The following is a 23,521-nucleotide window of genomic DNA, read 5'->3' as shown; positions in this document are numbered from 1 at the left end:
CTAATTAACTAAATATGTGTGTATATATATATAATAATAATAATTTTTATTTCATTAAATTTTATTATGAACAATATTTCTATATATCGGTTATCGGCCTCCCATTTCCAAAAATATCGGTATCGGCTCTGAAAAAAACATATCGGTCGGGCCCTAAAATAAAGTTACCCTACTGTACTTTAAATATTATTATTACATGTCATACATTACACGCTGGATACATTCATTATCTTTGGAATCATTAAGTAAATATATCTCTGTCCCCCAGAGCATTAACTGTGCAAAATCTTTCCAGATATAAACCGTTCGTAAATGATAATACATACTAAACTCACCCTCAATTCATACACAACAACGGCATAGTCATATTCATGAAGAAATACCCATTTTAATGAGTCAACAGCAAGTGAGAGGCAGTGAGTGTACGGCTTTGTGTTGGTGAGGCTGGTTAAAAGCCCCTCAATTCAGGGGTGCATTTCTCAAAAGTGTTGTTGCTAACCTGTTAGCAACTTACTAGGTTCCCTAAGACAAATTACAATGCACCCAAGTAAATTGCTAATTTAGTTAGCAATGACGCCATTGAGAAACGCCCTCCAGAATAGCAGACCTACAAACACTTATTCAACACAAATGTTTGCAAATGCAAATTTCACAGTCATGGCAATGGCAAGACCGCTTTTTTAAAGGCTTTTTTAAAAGAATGTAAACCCAAAAAGGCGTTTGTACAACTTTCTTCATTATGAAAATGAATGAATAGGATTTATTATTATAACTCAATTTTAACTCCAGAATGTTGATTATTATTACTACTTTGGAATAAGCACACTAATTGAGGGCTTTCAGAAAAAAATAAACCATAAAAAACACTTGTCTACATAATAGACATGCATTCATTCATTCAAAACGTGTGAACAGACTAAGAAGAGCAAAATATAAAAACAGCAGAAAACAACCACATCATACTTGGTTCAGTCCAACTGGGACCTTGGATAAAAGAATGACAAGAGTCGAGAAGGGTCGAGAAATAAACATTGAAATGAACAAACGTTTAAACCCTCGTTTGGCGTGGGACATGACAAGTTGCCAGATATACAGAAAAGACTACATTTGCTCTGTTATATGGTGAGATTCCAACATGCTGACTCCCGTCCTCCACTTGTGCTTGTGGCCTCGCGTTTCACTGACGCCCCACCTCTGTGGAGAAGACAATAAAGTTTCCCAGCTGTCAGCACTAGCCACAACAACTTCCAGGGGACTAGTCTGCATCACTATCCCAATTGCAAATGAGGAAAATGACATTAGAATGGCACTTTTGTGAGCTATTGAAATACTACACTTCTGTCGTCAGTGACGTCATCGCGAGGCCACAAGCATGCTCAGGAGACAGGGAGGATGGGAGTCGGCATGTTGGAACACATTTCCACACAGCTCTGTCTTAAATAAGCTAGTCGTCATCTGAACCCTCTCCATCCTCCTCACTGTCAGACGACACCACCGCCTTCTTCTTCCGTTTGGCTTTGGGTTCACCTCCTTCGCCCTCCTCCTCCTGCTCCTCCTTCTCCTTCTCCTTCTCGCCTCCGTCTTCACCATCAGACGGTTCGCTGTCATCTAGGGGTGTAAACCACAGCCTCAGTGACGATACGATACTGTATCCATTTCTTAACGCAGAGATGTGATTATTTTCGATACTTAAGAATTCCCCACGATACAATACAATTAAATTATTTTTCAATGACTTTTCCATGTCTATTATGTTCTGGAGCTAGGGCATTGGACAAGGGCCAGTGATTCGATTATTTTCGATACCTAAGAATGCCCCACGATACGATAGGCCTACGATTCGATTAAATCGCCGGCCGATACATCTATACATCGATACATTTCGATATTATTTACAGCCCTACCATCGTCGCTCTTCTCCTCGGTCGGCTCAGGCGGCTCCACTTGCTCGGGGACGAGCAGGTTGTGTTTGACCTTGAGCATCTCGGCCATGTTGAATCCCATGATGACCTTGACGCGGGTGCGCTGCACGGCGCGCAGGCACTTGTTGCGCTTGGTGCTGAAGTGGCAGGCCACGTCCAGGTTGTTGAGGAGCAGCGCGTTGGCCAGCGCCGTCATCTCCTTCTTGGCCAGGTACGGCTGCACGTGGAAGTACCTGAAGAGTTGGAAAGATCATTTATTTTAAAAGCCGCGGGAACTTTCAGCGAACGTTCCATGAAAGAGAGGCGAGTAGACGAGCAAGCGAGAAGCTAGTAAATAGCAGTGATGTGTGTGTGTGTGTGTGTGTACGTAGCTTAAAGGTACACTGCGCAGGAAATGGTCAAAAAAGGTTCTGCAACTATGCTGCTCATTGAAACCGTGTTGCCTATTGCCAAATTTGATATTTCCATGAAGGTTTACTAAGTAATAAACAAACATTTGGCCCAAGTACAGTCATTTTTGCAGCTAAAAATGGCTATTTCTGGAAATTCAAAATGGCCGTCATCTCCTTCTTGTTCAGGTACGGCTGCACGTGGAAGTACCTGAAGAGTTAGAAAGTTCATTCAGTTATTTTTTTTATTATTATTTATATAAATGTATATATTTTTTAATTATTATTTATTATGTGATTATTATTTTTATATATTTTGTTTTATTAATGCAATTTTTTTTGGTCTTTTTGACTTTATTTATGATAGGACAGTGAAGGTGGTGACAGGAAGCGAGTGGGGAAGGGCCAGCATAGGACCCTGGCCGGGAATCGAACCCGGGTTAGCCGCATGGTAGACTAGTGCCCAACCGTTTGGCCACGGCAGGGCCGAAAGTTCATGTATGTAAACACAGGGAGGGGACAGCATAGTATTGCACAAATTATAAACATAAACGAAAGGCTAACTTCCATCTTTTGTCCATTGACGGGTTAGATGGTCCATTAAAAAGAAATACAAACAAGTTTCGCACAAATTAAAATGAGCAAGTGTAAACTACCTGGTGAGGAACTCGCGGCGCTCTTCGTGTGTGTGTGTGTGTGTGTGTGTGTGTGTGTAAACTACCTGGTGAGGAACTCGCGGCGCTCCTCGTGTGTGTGTGTGTGTGTGTGTGTGTGTAAAATACCTGGTGAGGAACTCGCGCCGCTCCGCGCGCGCGCGTGTGTGTGTGTGTGTGTGTGTGTGTGTGTGTGTGTGTGTGTGTGTGTGTGTGGTGTGTGTGTGTGTGTGTGTGTGTGTGTGTGTGTGTGTGTGTGTGTGTGTGTGTGTGTGTGTAAAGTACCTGGTGAGGAACTTAAGGCACTCCTTGTGTGTGCGTGTGTGTGTAAAATACCTGGTGAGGAACTCGCAACGCTCCTCGTGTGTGTGTGTGTGTGAGTGAGTGAGTGAGTGAGTGAGTGAGTGTGTGTATGTAAAGTACCTGGTGAGGAACTTAAGGCACTCCTTGTGTGTGTGTGTGTGAGTGTGTGTGTGTGTGTGTGTGTGTGTGTGTGTGTGTGTGTGTAAACTACCTGGTGAGGAACTCGCGGCGCTCCTCGTGTGTGTGTGTGTGTGTGTGTGTGTGTGTGTGTGTGTGTGTGTGTGTGTAAACTACCTGGTGAGGAACTCGCGGCGCTCTTCGTGTGTGTGTGTGTGTGTGTGTGTGTGTGTAAACTACCTGGTGAGGAACTCGCGGCGCTCCTCGTGTGTGTGTGTGTGTGTGTGTGTGTGTGTGTGTGTGAGTGTGTGTGTGTGTGTGTAAAGTACCTGGTGAGGAACTCGCGGCGCTCCTCGAAGGTGCGCTTCCACATGCCGGCCGGGTTGAGGGCGAGCGGCACCGAGGGGTCGATGAGGGCCTCGGCCTGCCCCACGCCAGACCCGGACGCGGCGGACGGCGGGGTGGCGGAGCGGCGCTGCTCCCGGTCCAGCTTCCTCTTGGCGGCCCGCGCCTCCCGCTCACGCTTGTTGGCCATCATGGCCTCCTTCACCGCCATCTCCAGCCGCCGCGCACGCTGCGCCTCCACCTAGGTAGGTTCATCAACACATGATCCTTAAGCTACGTACACACACACACATCGCTGCTATTTACTAGCTTCTCGCTTGCTCGCCTACTCGCCACTCTCTCATGGAACGTTCGCTGAAAGTTCCCGCGGCTTTAACTGCCAATGTACAGGCGAAAAGTACCGAACTCTGCATTCCAATTGGTTACTCGCTTACTCGCTCGAAGTTCAAATATTTTCAACTCAGGATCCGCCCACATCGCATCGCTTGTACAGTACTCACCTACTCGTCTCGCTGGAACACATTGACATTCTATTGACTTAACTAGTAGCGACACGCGTGGGAACCTAGCTTTATTGATAGGGGTGTGTGCAATATGGTTGTGTGCAATATGTTTGGCTGCATTATACTGGACTAATATTGTAGTTGGTAGTGCGAAGATGAAGAACGATGCGAACAACAGCTGTCTGTTTACATGTTACATGTTATCTTGTTTAGTGTACATGTGTATTATTTGTCTGTCTACTGAACTCACTGTACTGTTCTCTTTTTGTTATTACATCACACACTCACGTCCAAGAAAAAATTCTCTCTTGAAGAGACAATAAAGGATTATCTTATTACCTCCGACACGGGCTCGGCCGAGAGGCTGCCGGGCGCCGCGGCCGCTGCAGGCGACAGCTTCTTATTGGACAGGTGCTTATTGGACAGCGGTTGTTGGGGCCTCGTCGTCGCGGGCTGCCTGACTCCTCCCCCTCCGTTGCTCCTGGCGACCACGGTGGAGCTCATGAGCCGCTCGGCGTCTAACGGGGTCTTGGGCGCCGCTTTGGAGAGTAGAGTAGAGAGTAGAGTAGTTTAGGTTAGTTAGTTTAGTTTAGTTAATTGGTTTATTTCATCAGGGACCATGTGCAAAGTACATAGTAAAAAGATGACCTGCACCAGATTATAGCTAATAGCTAATTTCCATCTGCAGTCCCTGGGCAGGTAAAAAAAAACAAACAAACATACAATCCAGTAAAATGGGAGCAGCCACTCAGGCATACAACCCCTGCCACACACACACACCCACACACACACACACACACACAATGAAAACATGTCATATGCAAAAAAAACTACAATGTGCAAAGTGTCAGAACAGGCAAGTGCAAAACTATTAGTGGTCACAAGACTGGTTACATGAAAGCCATTTCTTCACTTCACGTGAGACTGAATAAAAGTTTGTTGCTCTGAAGGAAAAAGTAGAGGATCATTTATTGATCCCAGGGGGAAATTAAGGTGTCAAGTAGCATACACACAGACATAAATAAAGACATTGCTCACAGGGCATTACACACATACTTACATAAAATAACCATAAATAGGGATGCACGATGTGAAAAATTTCGGCCGATACGACATCCGATATTGATATTGCGGTTGTGGCCGATAACCGATATTAACCGATACCAATGTTTTTTTTATTTGAAAGAGTTAACATTTTATACAGACTGACAATGATGCAAACAAACTGAATTTTTGAATGTCCTCTTATTTCCAAAAACACTTTTTAACTCCCTGTGATAAAATTAGATAAAAAATAGAGACAAACTAGAAGACAAACAATGAAAGTCACCGTCAAGTCCAATCTTTTAGAACCGTAACATATATAAAAAAACATCGGCGTTAACATTGGCCTTTGTTTTACCCATCTGACCGATGTCCGATGTGTTGAGAAATGTCAAATATCGGCTGATACCGATACATCTGGCCGATACATCATGCATCCCTAACCATAACCATACAAAATAATAACCATATAAATAACCTTATAAAATAACCATATAAATTACCATATAAATTACTATATAAATTACCATATAAATAACCATATAAAATAACCATATAAAATAACAACCATATAAAAAACCATATGAATAACCTTATAAATAACCTTATAAATAACCATATAAATTACCATATAAAATAACCATATAAAATAACAACCATATAAAATAATAACCATATAAAATAATAACCATATAAATAACCATATAAATAACCATATAAAATAAATAACCATATAAAATAACAACCATATAAAATAACAACCATATAAAATAATAACCATATAAAATAATAACCATATAAATAACCATATAAAATAACCATATAAAATAACCATACAAATAACCTTATAAAATAACCATACAAATAACCATATAAAATAACCATATAAATAAATAACCATATAACTAACCTTTGCAGCGCTGGAGGTGCACGATGATGGCCATCATGGTGGTCTTGCCGGTGTAGACGCCGCCGCAGAAGACGCACTTGTAGGCGGGCGTCTTGAGGATGGCGTGGATGGTGGGCGTGATGAAGTGCTTCTCGCGCAGGTGCATGCGCTGGTCCTCGGCGCTCAGCGTGTCCTCTCCGCAGAAGGGACAGTGCTTCAGGCTGGACTTGGTGGCCGCGGTGGTGGCCGCGCTGCACACGACCTTGTCGCCGCTCTGGGACATCTTGATGAAGAGCAGGTCTTTAGTCGTGGTGACCAGAGCCAGGTGCACCTCCTGGTCACCCAGCATGTCCTTGGGGGGGGAAGGAAAAAAAAGAATACATCTAAATTTTTGCATTTTTGAATTAAAGTTGTGATAGGCCACCGCTCATCTGTTTAGAAAGTGCAGGATTCAGTACAAATTTCTGGAAAAAAAAGAAGTAATCAAAATGTTTTAATTAATATTTTAAATTAATTCTATTTATTTTTTTTGGGTCTTCTTGACTTTATGATAGGACAGTGAAGGTGGTGACAGGAAGCGAGTGGGGAGAGAGAGACGGGGAAGGGCCGGCCAAGGACCCGGGCCGGGAGTCGAACCCGGGTCAGCCACATGATAGACGAGTGCCCTACCGTTTGGCCACGGCAGGGCCCTATTTAATTTCTTTAATCCAAACGTGAATATTCTCACTACTCACACCACTCTTCACATGCCCATTTCACCTGGATCTTTTGTCAGTCGAATTGGCAATCCAATAATTGTGATCAATATTCACTCAACATACTCAAGATTATTTGTTACCTTCGCCAGAAGGTTATGTTTTGCCCGCCGTGTATTTATTTATTTATTTATTTGTGAATATGTCTGTTTGTTTGTACTTCGTCTAACTCAGTCAAAACTGAGCCGATTTTTCTGAAATTTTGTGGGATGATTGGTCATGACCCAAGGAAGAATCGATTAGTTTTTGGGAGTGATTGGGTCAAAGGTCAAAGGTCAAGGTCAAAATGTTTGTTTGTACTTCTTATAACTCAGACAGAACTGAGCCGATTTTTATGAAATTTAGTGGGATGATTGGTCATGACCCAAGGAACAATTGATTCGTTTTTGGGAGTGATTGGGTCAAAGGTCAAAGGTCAAGGTCACGAAAAGGTCAAAAACGTACATTGAGCCGATTTTTATGAAATTTAGTGGGATGATTGGTCATGACCCAAGGAACAATCGATTACTTTTTGGGAGTGATTGGGTCAAAGGTCAAAGGTCCAGGTCAAGGTCACGAAAAGGTCAAAAACGTAAATTGAGCCGATTTTTATGAAATTTAGTGGGATGATTGGTCATGACCCAAGGAACAATCGATTACTTTTTGGGAGTGATTGGGTCAAAGGTCAAGGTCACGAAAAGGTCAAAAATGTTTTTCTTTGCCAAGCACTATATGCCAGAAGAACGTGTGCATGCTGAATTGAATAAGAGGTCAAGACTGGGCCAAAAATGTAATATTACGATATTCCGGTCCGATTTAAATGAAACTAACACCAAAATTTGGAGAATGTTATGCCCCACACTTTGAAGATGGCCAGAAAAAAATAAGTGGCGTAGGCGAAGGTTTGCGCTCTACCGAGTGCCCATTCTAGTTAATAAATGGACTAAAATCTTGCAGGCACTCACTTAATACTCATAGTTTAATTTCACACACACTGGCACATATTGTGTAGCATAGGAGTGTGAGCTATGTCAGTGGCCTGGGCCCGCTCATACTTCTGAGAAATACCAAAATTTCATGTTCAAGTCTTGGTACACTGTACATTAATGATGTATGAGGGCCAACTGTAATACACATTTGAAATGATCTCGTGGGCCGAATAAAAAGACTCCGCGGGCCAGATTTGGCCCCCGGGCCTGAGTTTGACACCCCTGCATTAATTAATCGATGTACATAAGTCAATGTAAGTCGCTTGCACCCTTATAATGACCTTGGAGGCGGTGGTGGAGATGTCGAAGTAAGGGAAGAGCAGGTTGCCCTTCTCGTCGGTGTACAGCTTGTACTCCCGTCTCATGAAGTCTCCGTGCTCCTTCTCCACGTTATGGTGGTCCGACTTCACGTGAAAGGCCAGCGCCTTGAGAGAGAGAAGAGAGGAAGATAGAGAGAAAGTGAAAACACTTGCACGGTCATAAACAACAACACAACAAAGCGTGACTCCCAGAGATTTTTTCCTTTATCAAGATCTTCCATCAAAAAAAAAAAAAAAACACAAAAATCAATCTTGACATGCTTGCAATTTGTAATTTGCAGTTCATAAAATGTCAACACACTGATGACACTCTCATTAAGTGCACAATTAGAATACGATAATGTAAAGAATAAAAGTGAAGACAACAACACAAGTAAGTTAACATCACTTTGATGCTGACAGTTAACATCCTCACAGCAAGACGATCTGTACGATTTCTTCACTTTGGCAGATTCGAGACGATCTTGTACTCAATATCATGATTCAAGATTAATATCGTCATATCGCCCAGCTAGCCTCGCGATGCCATCCTCTGTATTCCACCCAAAGATTTTGGCTCCACACATCGTCTGGCAAAAGCCTCGAGCTCGGTTCTCTCAGTGTTTAGCCAATCAGCAAACAGTTGAGAGTGATGACGCAGAACTCACCCGCGAGCTCCGTTACTGATTGGTTAAGGTAACTATATTCATACTTTCGTTATTTGTATGCTTTTGCGACGCTATATCGTAACAGGCATGCTAATAAAGCACTATTATGGGTTTTAATTTGAGTTTGGAACTCCAATTAATTTAAATGATAGAGTAAGATCAGACCATCTACCACCCTCCACGGAGACGGATTCCTCATGGCTTTTGCCAGACTGATTGACGGAGTCAACAGTCGGCTTTTCGTCCAGGCCATCGCCAAGCCCTACCTTGATGGAGTTGAACATCTTGGGGCAGTAGAGGCACATCAGGCCACCCTTACCTTGATGGAGTTGAACATCTTGGGGCAGTAGAGGCACATCAGGCCACCCTTACCTTGATGGAGTTGAACATCTTGGGGCAGTAGAGGCACATCAGGCCGTGCTTCATGTGCTCGAAGATGCCCCGTTCCGACAGCAGCACTTTGCACGTCAGGCACTTGACGGTCCTGTCCGGCATCTTCTTGAGGAAGGGCGCCTTGGCGGCCAGGCCGTTCTTGGTCTGAAGATAAGATTACATTACATTACATTAGCATTTCGCTGACGCCTTTAGCCAAAGTAACTTACAAGGAGAAATTTAAACAAGAACAGGGTAAGGCACAGTGTACAGTTGCAACACTGACAGCATTGTCCTACACAGAGGACCATGCATTAAAAAGTAGCAGAAAGTAAACAAAGACATCAAGACTGACAGCATTGTCCAACAGAAGATAACAGAAACAACATTAAATAATAAGAAGGTAACAAGGCATATTGGATAATAAGCAAGACATGTAGGCGCAGTGTACAGTTGCAACACTGGCAACAATGTCCAACACAAGGATGAAGCAAAAATAAGTATTAGTAAAGAATTTAAAAGGATGTTAAAAGCAAACGAGGTACATAAATGTTAGGTACATAAGACATGTTAACCTGTTAGGTACATAAGACATGTTAGACATGTTTAGGTACATAAATGTTAGGTACATAAGAAATGTTAAAAGCAGTGGCTTAAGGAAAGACATTAGAGACTAATACTAAGGAAAGAGGCTAAAAACTTAAGGCCACAAGGTGAGTAGGATTAGGTATGTTAGAATGTCAAACAGATAAGATTGTCTGTTGAAACAGAAATATGTCTTGCATGACACTTCTCCACAATCCACATGTAAACGCACATTAAAAGACACATAAAACACAACATGGCCTATAGAGCCTAGTCATCTAGGTCCATAAGCTGATTAGGGCAGCACAGTCCAATAACAATTAAAGTTAATAATTAAGTTACCAAGTTAAGTTACTAAAAAAGAAGTTACTAAAAGTTACTAAAAGAAGTGAATACGTTACTAATTAACTTAATAAAATGATCTACTGCTCTCCCCTTTTGTTAAGCAATGCTATAGAATGAGGGAAAAAGGAGTGTTTATATATTTAATTTTTCGTCAGCAAGGCATTCTGAAACGTCTTCCAGAAGGAGCTCATATTCCTGGTGAAGAACATGCAAAGGGTGCAGAGTAGGGCTGTAACGATATTGTATCAAACAGATAAATTGTGATACACAGAGTCACAATACTTTTCAAAGTGTTGCTATCTTTAAGTCCAGAAAACAACCACATGATATGATGTTATAGTGCTTTAAATCCGTAAGATTATTATTTTTTTTTTTTTACTTTTTTATATTATTAGTAGCCTCTTGCAACCTATTCTACATATAAACTTTCATAGTTCTCGTAGATTTCAAAATCATGGGGTGTATCGAACCTTATGTCAAAAATCGTGATATGAACCGAATCATGAGTGAAGTGTATCGTTACAGCCCTAGTGCAGAGCAATCTTGTCCTTGCCTTGAGCCGGTGCGTCTCCATGTGCTTGTCGAAGACGGAGGAGGGGAAGAGCTCCCGGCACAGCGAGCAGCTGGTCCACTTCTTGGTCTTGCAGGGGTCCATGCCCGGCGCCGCGAAGGGAGACTGGGACAACGACGCATTGCTCTGCAGCGGGAGCTTGCTCACCACCGAGCCCTTGTTGGCCTGTAGTAGAGTGGAATAGAATAGAGTACTTTTATTAATCCCAAGGGAAATGTAGGTGTTCGACAGCTTACATATACAAATACAAAACATACAAAAAATACCTTTAATACACATTATTGCACATTGCAGCAAACATATAGCACACATTTGAGTATAGCAATTGGCCCTGCATCAGTTCACACGCTCGCGAGCTCTCTCTCTCTCTCTCTATCTCTCGCACGCACGCACACACGCACCTGGACTCCGGCCATGTTCATCTGCAGTGGGGCCAAGGTGTACGTTGGCATGCCGTTAACCTAGAAGAGTAGAGTTAAGTAGAGCACTTTTATTAATCCAGAGGGAAATTAAGGTGTCTCACAGCTTACATAGATACACAAATACAAAATATACACACAAAGACCTAATACACATTATTGCACATGGGTCATTTCACATGAAATCAGATTCACACAAATGCAGTTCTTGGGTGCTACTTTGCTACTAAAAGTATGATTGAAATCTGTGTCGGTCGGGTCCCAAAGTGTCTGATTTCACGTGAAATGACCGACATTGCAGTTAACATTTAGCAAACATTTCCGTACCTTGTTGCCCGTGGGCACCAGGTGGCTGAGCAGTGACTGGGACGTCAGCACCGTGGCCTGGGGTGTAGCACTGGGCCTGTGGACGAGCGCCTTCGCACCGGCACCTAGGGATGGGATATCGGTATCTGGTTCAGATATCAACATTGGATCGGATCGGAATTTTCCCAAAATATCGGAATTTTCCTGATACATACATTGAGTCAGGTGCAATGTTCATTTGAAATCATAACACTTGCATATTAGTTTTCAGGAAGGGATTGTTACCTTTTTACTTGTTACTTTTGCTTAGTAATTGGTTTCCTGTTCTTTTGACTCCCTTTTCTGACTAAATAGTCTGCTTGGGCCTACCTCAAGTTGAAACCCAAGCATATATGTGGTTTTGGGATTGGATCGGAGTAATATCGGTATCGGCAGATATCCAAATGTAGATATCGGGATCAGATCGGAAGGGACAAAACGTGTATCGGTGCATCCCTACCCGCACCGGCACTGCCCGCCGCACCGGAGGCACTCTGCACAGGCACGGGTCTCCGCACGGCCAGCAACTGCTGCACGGTAGGCTGTCCATGCCCAGGCGGTCCGACCACCATGCCCAGCTGCGTCTGCTGTGCACGCTGGACCTGTTGTGCTGCTGCTGCCGATGACGTCGACATCACCTGTGCACCGGAGAGGCTCGCCGGTCCGTCGACTCGGATCAGACCTTTGGCCTCGGCGCTGGCCAACTGTACTAAAGCTGCATGCTGGGCAGGAAGTAGTGTGGAGGGGGTGGTGCCCAGCCCCGGCAACACCGCGCCACTGGGGAGGGCCAGGCTGGCCTGTAACGACGAGTTGGCCGACGACGACAACGCCAGTAGCGGAGCAGAAGCAGCAGCTTCTTGCGCTAACGCTGACGACGTGTTAGCGTTAGCGACGTAGAAGGTCTGCCCCTGTCCCTGTCGCTCCTCTGCCCTCCTGGGCCTCATCTTCTGCCAGATCAGGCCCAGCACGAGGCGCCCGATGTCCTTGTGCTTGTCCGAGGTCAGCAGGTGGTAGACCAGGTGCTCGGTGGTCTCGGAGTTGGCGCCGCACGTCTTGCAGTAGAACTTGCTGCAGGCCAGCGCCTTCTGCTGGCTCTCGGCGCGCTGGCCGGCGTGCGTCTGCCACAGGTTGATGGCGTGCTTGAACAGCACGTGCTTCTTCATGCAGTACAGCAGCGTGTCCTCGAACCCGCACTTCCTGCACAGGTACTTCTCGGCGGCGATCGCGCTGGTTACGGGCACGAGTCCCGAGTCACCCGTCGTCGACCCCGACCCCACCGTCGTCCCCCCCGTAGCCGCCACCGCCGACCTGGAGAGGTCATGGTGGAAGAGCGCGAAGTGCTTCTTGACGAGGCGCGGGTGGGCAATGAAGGGACAGGCGGAGCAGGCGCTCAGGTAGGTCAGGTGCTTCTCCTCCGGGTGGTACACCTGCAAGTCAAGTCAACTCAGCTTTTAGTGTCAAGTCAACTCAGCTTTTAGTGTCAAGTCAGCTTTTATTGTCAAGTTAGCTTTTAGTGTCAACTCAGCTTTTATTGTCAACTCAGCTTTTATTGTCACTTTCTTCATATGCACAAGTCATACAAGGAAAATGAAATTACGTTTTCTCTCTATACCAGTGATTCCCAACCTGTGGGCCCAGAAGGTATTCCAAGTGGGCCTTGAAATCATTTTCCAGAAATAATAATCATATTTTGGTATGTGTTGTTGTTGATTTATTTGAGTTTTATTCTTAATTGGATCAGAGGTGGGCCCCCAACATTTTTGACAATTTCGAGTGGGCCCCAAGTTGAAAAAGGTTGGGAACCCCTGATCTATACCATGCCAGGACAAACAGTAGACATATACAAGCCTGACCTTATACAGACTGACATAAAGTGCAATACAGGACAGGTAACAGTGATGGACTGGTAACAATAAGTGGTCAATAATAAAAATACAGTACAAATGAACATTCAACATTTAACATTGAACATGTAAAGAGATAGATAGATAGTAGGGATGGTACAAACCGCACCGAAAACCGAAACCGTACAATTCACACACCAAACCGAACCGTGGCATGTAGTCCGTGGCAAACCGCAATTCATGTGCCCAGAAAAATATGTAAAACTAGGAGTATCTTATCCACTCTCTCTGATTAACACATTAGCATATAAGACCAATCAGAGGATGACACAATTAAAATCACACCATTTTCACATTATAAGCCTATACAAACCATATGTAGGATATTTAGTGATAAGTCTGATTCTATTAGCCACTTGAAAGAGGGCATTTGGAAGGCTCAGACAGCGCACATCAGCTGACCACAGCTGATTCAACTTGCGCATCATCACTTTATAATTGCAGTTATATAAATATGGTTTAATATTCCCAGTGCACCATTTATCATGAACTAAAAAAAAAAGAACCGTAGAGAACCGAAAACCGTGACCTTGATACCGTGATATGAACCGAACCGTGAATTTTGTGAACCGTTCCACCCCTAATAGATAAATATAGAACATAGGCATTACCTTGATGTGGTGATGGTAGGAGGACCAGGAGCGCGCCGTGTACTTGCACAGGCTGCAGCACAGCGTCTGGGTCCGATATTTCCACTGCCAGAGAATAACAGAAGGAGCAGAAAAAAATGGGGAAAAAAAAGATAGAGATTTGAGGATTTAGTTACAAGCGTGTGTAAGACGGGAAAACGGTCATGTGTGTGAATTACAGGAGGAGAAAAAGAAGAGATTTGAGAATTTCCAAAGTCTAGTCAAGTCAAGTCAAGAGTACTTTATTGTCAAAAATCTATGTTACAGGGTTAACACAGAAGAAATTGCGTTTGACCGTCTCCAATGTGCAGTTTAACATTTAAATAAAACATTGACAATAATCTCTCCCTCTCTCTCGCACACGCGCGCGCGCGCGCACACACACACACACACACACACACACATTCACACACACACACACACACACACACACACACACACACACATACACAATGAATTTACAATTCTTTCTCTGACACATTCAAAGATTACACGCAAGTTACACGCATGTGTAAGACGGGAAATGGTCATGTTTGTTGTCTTCCTACTCTTTTGTAAAATATGATGAGGGTTTTCTTCCACATAAAGGTTGTGGATGTGAGTGAATCAAGTGAAACTGTGGAAGTAGTGAATCAAGGTTTGAAAATGACATGAATGGCTTAGATCCCGCTCTTAAAGATATGCATCTTCTGAAATAAATGACGAGAGATTGCGCCACATGAGTGATGAAGCCATGCCTTACCCATATTAAGGAATATTATGGAAGGACCACTTGAACAGTTTTCTTTTAATAAAACACTGACTTTTGATTTGATACCATTTTCACGTTTTTTTCACATACACTGATTGTAACTAGCACATAGTACACACTGCACATTCACAAGGACCACAATGGAAACAAGCTCCCAAGCTTTTTTGTTTTATCCTTTTGACGTGTTGTAGAAGATTTTCAATACATATTCACTTATTTATTTGTATACTTAGTAACACTTTTTTTAGGGATATATCTCTTAGCACTAATAGATACAATATTAATGCCTGCATAAGTAAATTGTAAGGCATGTACTAAGCAAACGCTAAGGCCTACCAGGTCCTTACTAAGTATAAATTGGTAATAAATCCCTTATTGTGCATGAACAAGACATTTGCGAATACATGCCTAACAAATGTTTGATTTTGCTTTGTACATGTCTTAATATAAGTTACTTATACAGGCACATTGTATAGTGCTAATAGATGTATCCCTAAAATAAAGTGCTACCGTATGCTTTTTTCAATGCTTTGTACAATGAAGAAAATCAATCAATCAATCAATCAACCTTGATATCTGCTGTGATAGCTTCAATGTCACTTCTGGCCTTGTGTTGAGGGCCTTCACCTTTCTCTACTACGGTACATGCAATAGAGTGAGATGGTGACCACTGCTGCGCCCCCTAGTGTGCCAATTTCTTTTTTCTTTCTTTTATTTGCGATAGATCATCAAGCACCACTTTACCTTCTTCTTCTGTCTGCCGTTGAACCCCACGGTGAGATCCGTCCATTCAGTGTCGTCAATTTCGTCCTCGTCTGACGAAACATCTTGCAGGTCATGCTGAAGACAAACAAACATACATAAGAGTTGAGTTGATACAGGACCAAACATACATAGAGTTGAGTTAAGCAGGGATACAGGACAAACATACATAGAGTTGAGCAGGGATACAGGACTTCATTGGGTGCAGTTACATGTAGAGAGCATTCCGGATTCAACCAGAGAATTGCCAGTATTCGGTTTAAAGTTTGAAATATTCCATTAACAGATGGCTGATCTTGGCTGATCCTAGTCACCCCAACCATGAACTGTTTACTATATTGCCATCTGGGAAACGGTACAGAAGCCTGAAGTCTCACACTACCAGACTCCAAAGTAGTTTCTTCCACAAAGCAGTTCGATTACTGAATTCATGCTGAAGACAACAAGGCACTTTCTTTGCACTTTTTTCCACCCCCCTCCCCTCCCTTTTTTATTTTTATTTTTATTTTTTAAAATCTTTTTGAGGACACAAGAAAAACACAACAATTTTTACTCTTTATAGGCTTCAAACCTATAATAAGACGTAATAAACTAATCTTGAATCTTGAATCTAACATGTGTGAAACAGTATTCTGCAACTGGAATATTTCCAGACCACAGCCACATTAAGGGTGAAAAATAATAATCGATGCGTATCGATGCATCGATCCTACGGCCGGCATTTGAATCATATTGTGGGGCATTCTTAAGTATCGAAAATAATCTAATCTATGGCCCCTGCCCAATGCCCCAGCTCCATAACATAATAGAAGTGGAAAAGTAGTTGGGAAATAAAACGAATGGAATCGTATTGTATCGTGGGGTAATCCGAAAGTAATCGAATTGCTGCCTTAACAAATTGATATCGAATTGTATCGTCATGAAGGCTGTGATCTACACCCCTAAGCCATACAACACCTGCTGTCTTACCTCTATCAATTCTTGACATATCTCTAGTCCGAAATCACTCAAGATGCTCTTGACATTCTTTCTTGATCTTCTGATTTTCTCCAAACCAAGAACAGGATTTTGATACATCTTTACCACCTGGAATAAGCAAAAAATAAACAAATAAATAAACAACTGAAATAATAAAACAAACAAAATGAATGAATAAGTGTTTTAGTTAACACAGGACTTGATATGGCATACATTTCAGGGTCTGTGAACGTTGTTGGTAATGTAATTGCATTGACTGTGTGTGTGTTTTGAGGGCGTGGGGTTAACTTAATAGGATATTGGAGATCAGAGCCATAGAAGTAAGGGTTAGGCCAAAGAGGTTGGATATATAATAAGAGGAATCGAAACAAGCCCACTCAATGCAAAAGCGTGTGCTCAAAATTTGGTCTCCTAAGGGGGCGTTGTCCCTCCTTCTTCTTCTCTTTTCGTGGTGTTTGCACAAGACGTGCGCTACCGCCATCTACAGCGCTAAGGGGACTCCATTTATTCTCTACCCCAAGACTCCTAAGGTCTCCTAATCTAAGGTCTCCTAAAGGGGCGTTCACCCAACGTAAAGTGGATACCGGAAAAGAACCCGCCTGCTTTATCTCACTCTCATATACGATTCTCCGGTTAGGCTAAACCCATTGACCTCAGTGTTCCATTTTTATACAAAGATGGCGGCTCACGGAGCCCTTGACACACAGATCGCTGCTGACATAGTTCCAAAACAGTTCCAGGAAGTTGAACACAGAAAATGCAGTTAATGTGAATGCAATTCATTTACATTAAAATTCCACGCCAACTTTGCTTGTTATGTAGTGATTCTGTGTGAAGGCCACTGTGTAGACTTATTTTAATCTACGTTAATAATGTCAGCAACCGACTTACTGTACCGTGGTTGTCACAACTCTGGATTTCATGGCTCTGGGATAGTGGAGATCAAAAGGACAGTAGTGGGGAGATCAGGGCTTGACATTAACTTTCTCGCTTGCCGGCCACTGTGGCTAGTGGTTTTCCTGAGTCACTAGCCATCCATCTATTCTACTAGCCAAAAATTCAAAAAAAAATTATCATCATGCTGTATCTAAGATGAGGTGCTTAAAGCAAGAAGATGAGTGTATGGGTTTCTACATTGAAATAAAGCAAACAAATAGAAACTGAGTAACTGATCTTTTTCTTGAACTTAAATACGAACAATTGATACACAGGGGGCAATGTGCAGAATATACACTAATCTGATATGTCAGGGTTTCCCCCAGCACTCTTTTGCTAAAGGCGGCCACCTTGACAAGAAACACCTGCCACCCTGACTAGGTCCCCTGAAAAGATAAGGGTTTCATATTGTGAATGTAATTTCTAAAGTTGCTTTATCAAAAAGTATATGCGTTTAACGCCCCACCACCTTGACTAACAAAAGTTCTGCGGGAAACACTGTATGTTATACCATGGAATAAGCTACCTTTCAAATTGGCTAGTGACACTGAAATTATTACCAGCCACGGCCAAGTTTTACCAGCATTTGGCCGGTTTGCAGGTGCCAGTGTCAAGCCCTGGGGGAGATACAAGTGTGGCTTGAGAGAAATGGAAATGAGGCCATAGCGAGTTGGCAGACATGTGTGAATGCAGTGTTTCTCAACGGGGGCGCTACAGCCCCCCAGGGGAGTTTAGGGAGGCCTGGGGATGCTATATTGTTATAAGGGGTTTATTAGCCTATTTTATTTTATAATGCTAAGGGGGGCACTGGCAGGCTTATGATGAAGTCAAGGGGGCGCTGGTATGCTTATGAGAAGGAGATGGGGGGAGTTTGTTCAAAAAAGTTTGAGAACCACTGATGCAAGTTTAGCGTAAGGTTTGGAAAATGACCCAGGCCGGATTCAAAGCCAGCTGAACCAGTGCTACATAGCTAACTTAGCTAATGTTAACAGTAGGCTACAAGCTAACAATTAGTGGTGTCAACAATAATCGATTCTGCAATGCATCGCAATGCGGGGCAGGACAATTCAATAATCGATTCAGCAAATTCCATAATCAATGCGGCATATTTTTTTATAATAAGTTTTTATTTATAAAAAATTATAAGTTTTAATTATTTCTGTGGGCATTCCCAGAGCAAAGCAGAGCTTTAATTAAAGTAAAGCACAAAGCTTTGAAGGCTGCAGGACTGATACACACAACTGCCAATAAAATGTTGTTCAGCATCTGACTGCTTGCATTGCCTCATGACTGATGAAAAATATGCCTTGTTTTCAGTAGAAATGTAATGCATTGCAATGCATTATAGAATCGGACTGAATCGATTCGAATCGAATCCTTACCTCCCAAATTGTAATCGAATCATAATGGCAGTACCAATGCACACACACCACAGCTAACAATATTAACCATATTAAAAACTAGCATGAGTTATCACATTTTGGTTATTGAAACAATGCTAAGTGATGATCGGCAAGTGATTTTAAAAGCATTTGCTCAATGTAAAACAATGCTAACTAGGCTATCAGTGCTACTTCGCTGACTTGGCAAGATTACTATTAGTTATGCTAACTGTATGAACACTAACTATGCTACCATAAATGATAACAATGTTTAATGGAGGCCAACTAACAGAGTGTGGCGTGGAACGTTAGTAAACCTTCCTCCCGAAGCCTCAACACGGTGCGGTAGCATTGGGCTATCGGACCGGCCCTTTAGCTCAGTGGTCTTGTACAGTAGCCTACTGTGCCTCCCATTGCCAAACCTGATGCGTTGACGAGGTGGCAGGTTCGCGGCCCCGAGGGGGACGAACTGTGCAGGAACACCTCCATCAGAGTGGTGCCATGACCCGGGATGGAGAGAGTATAACGGAGGCCAACTAGCAGAGTGTGGTGTGGAACATTAATAAACCTCCCTCCCGAAGCCTCAATACAGTGTGGTAGAGTTGGGCTGTCGGACCGGCCCTTTAGCTCAGCGGTCTCCTACTGTGCCCCCCATTATAGAGGTCTGGTGAAGCGAAGGCCGTAAAAGCCCAATTGGGAAACGGTCATTGTGACACAGCTCTCCACAGCACACAAGTGTTCACTGCACACAATGAAATTGCATTTATGCTTCACCCGTGCAAGGGGGCAGCCCCCAATGGCACTCCAAGGGAGCAGTGCGGCGGGACGGTACCATGCTCAGAGTACCTCAGTCATGGAGGAGGATGGAGGAGAGCACTGGTTAATTACTCCCCCCACCAACCTGGCGGGTTGGGAGTCGAACTGGCAACCTTTGGGACACAAATCTGACGCCCTAACCGCTCACCCATGATTGCCCGTGAGCAGGCCCATTAAATGCAGCTTTGGAACCCTACACTCAATTTTCACAGAAACCCTTGGTCAAGTCCCACTTAAAAAGAACCCCCTCATCAACTTCTACACGTATTCATTGACATGATTAGAGATCTGAGATATGTTGGAAGAACCCATTTAGAATTTCCACACAATAGCTGTATTCTTTATTCTTGATAGGCTACTGCCAAATGGATGTAGTTGAGTTCTAGCGTGGTTTCAATGTTTAATCTGAAGTGGTAATTTATCTCTAACCCAAATTAAATCATGTGTTGTGTGCAAAATACTTCATCAGCGTCTTTTGATATGCAGAACAATTAATCCAGGTAGGCTACGCATGGACGAAATGCATATTTCACCATTACAATACAATACCACAGGCAGGAGTCATAGGCTACCATAGTTTATGGAATTTACATGACTGACTCCCGAGATAACTTCCTGGACGTGGAGAGGAGAAGGTACCTGTACATCACAGTGTGTAAACCGAGGAGCATATAACCACAGCCCCTGTAGCCTATGAGCCATCAGAATAATACTGATCCAAATGTGTCAAAGTAATGACATCGATAATGTGTCCATGACCAGGAACTGAAAGTTCCTTTTCCCTTGGTCAAAAACATTACTGTGCCTCACTTTCATGTATCCCTTTTGCATGTTGACCCCTGCGCCGACCAGTTTCCATTTCAAATCCTGACAACGCATCACGAAATTGCATCGATTTTTACTCATTATTTAGGGCCCATACCCGTATCCATCCATATCGCCAAATGCCACAACCTGCATGTGTAGCCTACCCTAAATTGACTTCACAGCGTCATACAGAAGGAACAATGAAATTGTTCCACTTCTAAACATGAGGTCAACAAGCACCGTAGCCTATTTCATGTGTACACAGCAAGGAATTACTAAACTGCTAAGCATTACCTCAACGTCAATCTCTCGAGATATTCGGTTTTGGTCGGGTAGTAGCCTCAGCTGTCCGCCAGTCGGGAGATGAAAGCTGCACAATGATGCATCGAAGTGTCAGCTCAGCTCACGCGCGCACGCCACCACTGCATTCGCGACCTGAATGTTTTATAATAACTATATTGAAGATGTATTTAGCTCATTCTGTACCGCATATTAGGTCAATAATCATTTTCAGAACTAAAGAAAATGGCGGTTCCTCACAGGAAGTGACGTACGACACAATTTGCATAATTTTAGACCAGCCAATGACAAGAAGGCTATGTTTTTTCTTACTTTTGGCAGTTATTAACCACCACTGTGCGACATACAAGTAAACTGTATTAGTACTTAGACTAACTTTTGTGTCATTTTGAAAGTTTTTAGAGTTAAAATGTATTTGTAGCCTGACAGCTAGCCTGCTAAGCAACAAAACCAAATGGGCGGGGCCATAGTCGGTGGGTCAAGTGACGTGAATAACAAAGACTGGAAAGCCAGGGGGCGGAGTTTTCCAGCTACAGATGCTAGGTTAGCCGCTACATATGATTTAGAACTAGACCGCTTTGGGAGGAAACAATGTATCGAACAGTAGTAGGCCCACTGTAATCATGTGTGTAATAGCAGAATTACCATTTAAACGTTACTGGCCTACAAGTACCTATCTTCGCTGACAAAACACGCTATATGATGATGAAACGAAAGATGACAATGACAATAAAATTAAGTTAAATTGCACTCAGGCTTGCCACCTAGTGGCACTAGCATGTGCACTAAATTAGCATTTCAGCATACGTGTTAAAAAACAAGATATTTTAACGTGAGGGCAACCATAATTTAGCTAATAGGCCTACAATTGAACATGATTAACATTGTTAGCATATGTTTGACCAGTTGGTGGCGCTGGAGTTCCCAGATATAGTTAGTTATGAAGTCGTGGTTTAAAATGATTCAACAAGGTAACTCAAAAAAGGGGGACGCTCCCAGCCTGATTATCATCGCCCATGAAATCTCTTCGAGACTTGGTCTGACCTAAAGCATAACAATTCAAGCTTCCCAGTGTAACGTAGCCTAACTAGCAGAACTGGTATCGTACTGTGCCTCCCATTACGAACAGATGTAGTTTACGAGGTCGCAAGTTCGAATCTCCGAAGGGAACGAACAGGTGCAGGACGACCTCTGTCACAGTGGTGCCGTGACTCGGGATGGGAGTGAGGTTAAAGGGGGAGGGTGTAACGGATGCTAACTAGCAGAGTTGGCGTGGAACGTTACTAAAACCTCCCTCGCGATAGCCTCATACAGTGTCGATGATGTTGGGCTGAGACTGGTCCTTTAGTCCAGCGGTGTCGTACTGTGCCTCCCATTTCCGAACCGATGTAGTTGACGAGGTCGCAGGTTCGCAACCAGAGGGGGACAAACAGGTGCAGGAAGACCTCTGTCACACCAAACAGCATGGTTGACTAGGTAGAAAATAAACTACTAAAATTGCATACATTTAAGTTGAAACTATACTAGAAACAGAAAGAATGCATTCAGCTTCCCTTGGCCCAGCAAGGCCATAGAGGTCATGAACCTGTGAGAGCGCACATTCAGGTGCCTTCATAATATTCAATCACTCAAGCTCTGTCTCCCCAACTTTTATAGATTTATTCCCACAAAGTGACTGTGTGTCCACATCTGGAAACAAATACAATGGAATGAATTAAAATAATAACAATGATAAATAAAATGTGCATGTTATCTTGGTGGCACGCTGCCACATCATTCAGGTGAAACGAGAGAGAAAATTTATATCTATAAAGTTAATAGAACTTAAGAAACAGCTCCGCCCGCCACAGTCAGAAACATTGGCCTGGACCTTGTTTACCTCTCTGGTTGCTTGCTTGCATCTTCTCTTTTGCCCATCATGGGGTAACCCAACAGTAGCCCCCATGGATGCCGAGTTGTACACTGTGTGCAGAATTATTAGGCAAACATGTTTTTTGACCATATTGTACATTTTATGCGTATTTTCCGCCATCAACCTTTATGAACATGAAAACCTATTGGATTTAAGCATTCCAGAACATGCATATGTGTATAATAAGATGGGGTGTGATCAAAGGAGCCCAACACCCAATATCTGGTGTGCATAATTATTAGGCAACTTTGCTTTCTTCTGGGAAAATGGGCCACAAAATAGATCTAACAAATTCTGAAAAGTCTATGAACAATTTTGAAGTCTTCCAGGGGGATGTGGGTCTCTTGAAATTGGCAAGACGTTGGTCACGTTAGCACAGAAATATCAAATGCACCGTTACAAAGTCATCAGTCTCACATGAAATGTCACTGCCATAAAATGAGAAGAATTTAAGGTGAAACTACAAGTTAAGTATTACCCTGCAGTGCTATCCAGAATGCAAACTTACATCAGGTGTCCAGAGGAACAGATTGTTGAGCACTCAGAGACATAGCAAAGGTAAGAAGGGATGACACCAGACAACCATTTATCAAGTTAATTAAGTCAAGACTGGGTCAAGAAATACCCTAGGACAGAGTTTTCAAAGGTATTATGGACTGGTGAAAGTGACTATTGACAGACAGGGTGGATGAGCCCATAGCTGGATCTGTGAGGGAAAAGTTTGCAACTTTCAAGAAGACAATGGTATTTATGCAGTATTCTGCTGGCATTTGAGTAGAACTCAGGAACTCATCTGAGTGTGCACATTACCGATCTAGCCATGGGCTCATCGATCTGGTCCATTAACAGTCA

General features: G+C 43.1%; 1 protein-coding gene across 2 annotated transcripts; it reads right to left on the bottom strand.

Moving 5' to 3' along the window:
- Positions 1-368: 368 nt before the first annotated feature.
- On the bottom strand, positions 369-20,982 carry adnp2b (ADNP homeobox 2b). 2 transcript variants are annotated; one of them, XM_063186053.1, is made up of 15 exons: positions 20,752-20,981; positions 16,508-16,624; positions 15,521-15,616; positions 14,008-14,091; positions 11,959-12,919; positions 11,475-11,578; positions 11,130-11,189; positions 10,711-10,893; positions 9,228-9,392; positions 8,170-8,313; positions 6,187-6,517; positions 4,572-4,771; positions 3,714-3,970; positions 1,905-2,155; positions 369-1,608 (listed from the first exon to the last, which is right to left on the bottom strand). In XM_063186053.1, exons 2-15 carry the CDS (start codon positions 16,613-16,615, stop codon positions 1,445-1,447), a joined length of 3,108 nt encoding a protein of 1,035 aa, XP_063042123.1. In that variant the 5' UTR covers positions 16,616-16,624; positions 20,752-20,981; the 3' UTR covers positions 369-1,444. The 2 variants fall into 2 exon arrangements, with proteins under 2 accessions (XP_063042123.1, XP_063042124.1); XM_063186054.1 differs by lacking the exons at positions 369-1,608; positions 1,905-2,155 and adding an exon at positions 2,429-2,522 and having other exon boundaries at positions 20,752-20,982.
- Between the last annotated feature and the right edge of the window lie 2,539 nt (positions 20,983-23,521).

The sequence above is a fragment of the Engraulis encrasicolus genome, chromosome 20 (assembly GCF_034702125.1).
Source record: "Engraulis encrasicolus isolate BLACKSEA-1 chromosome 20, IST_EnEncr_1.0, whole genome shotgun sequence".
Taxonomy (NCBI): Eukaryota; Metazoa; Chordata; class Actinopteri; order Clupeiformes; family Engraulidae; genus Engraulis; species Engraulis encrasicolus.
Note: the sequence above shows the minus strand (reverse complement) of the source record. Positions and strands in the feature narration are given on the sequence as shown.

Bases quoted from the DNA above. Each gene is read 5' to 3' on its own strand.
- adnp2b (XM_063186053.1), bottom strand. From the start codon at position 16,615: ATGTATCAAAATCCTGTTCTTGGTTTGGAGAAAATCAGAAGATCAAGA. The intron at 12,920-14,007 runs GTAATGCCTATG...CTTGACTTGCAG, and splicing joins CCTACCATCACCACATCAAG to GTGTACCACCCGGAGGAGAA. The intron at 11,190-11,474 runs GTACGGAAATGT...CTACTCTTCTAG, and splicing joins TGGTGCCCACGGGCAACAAG to GTTAACGGCATGCCAACGTA.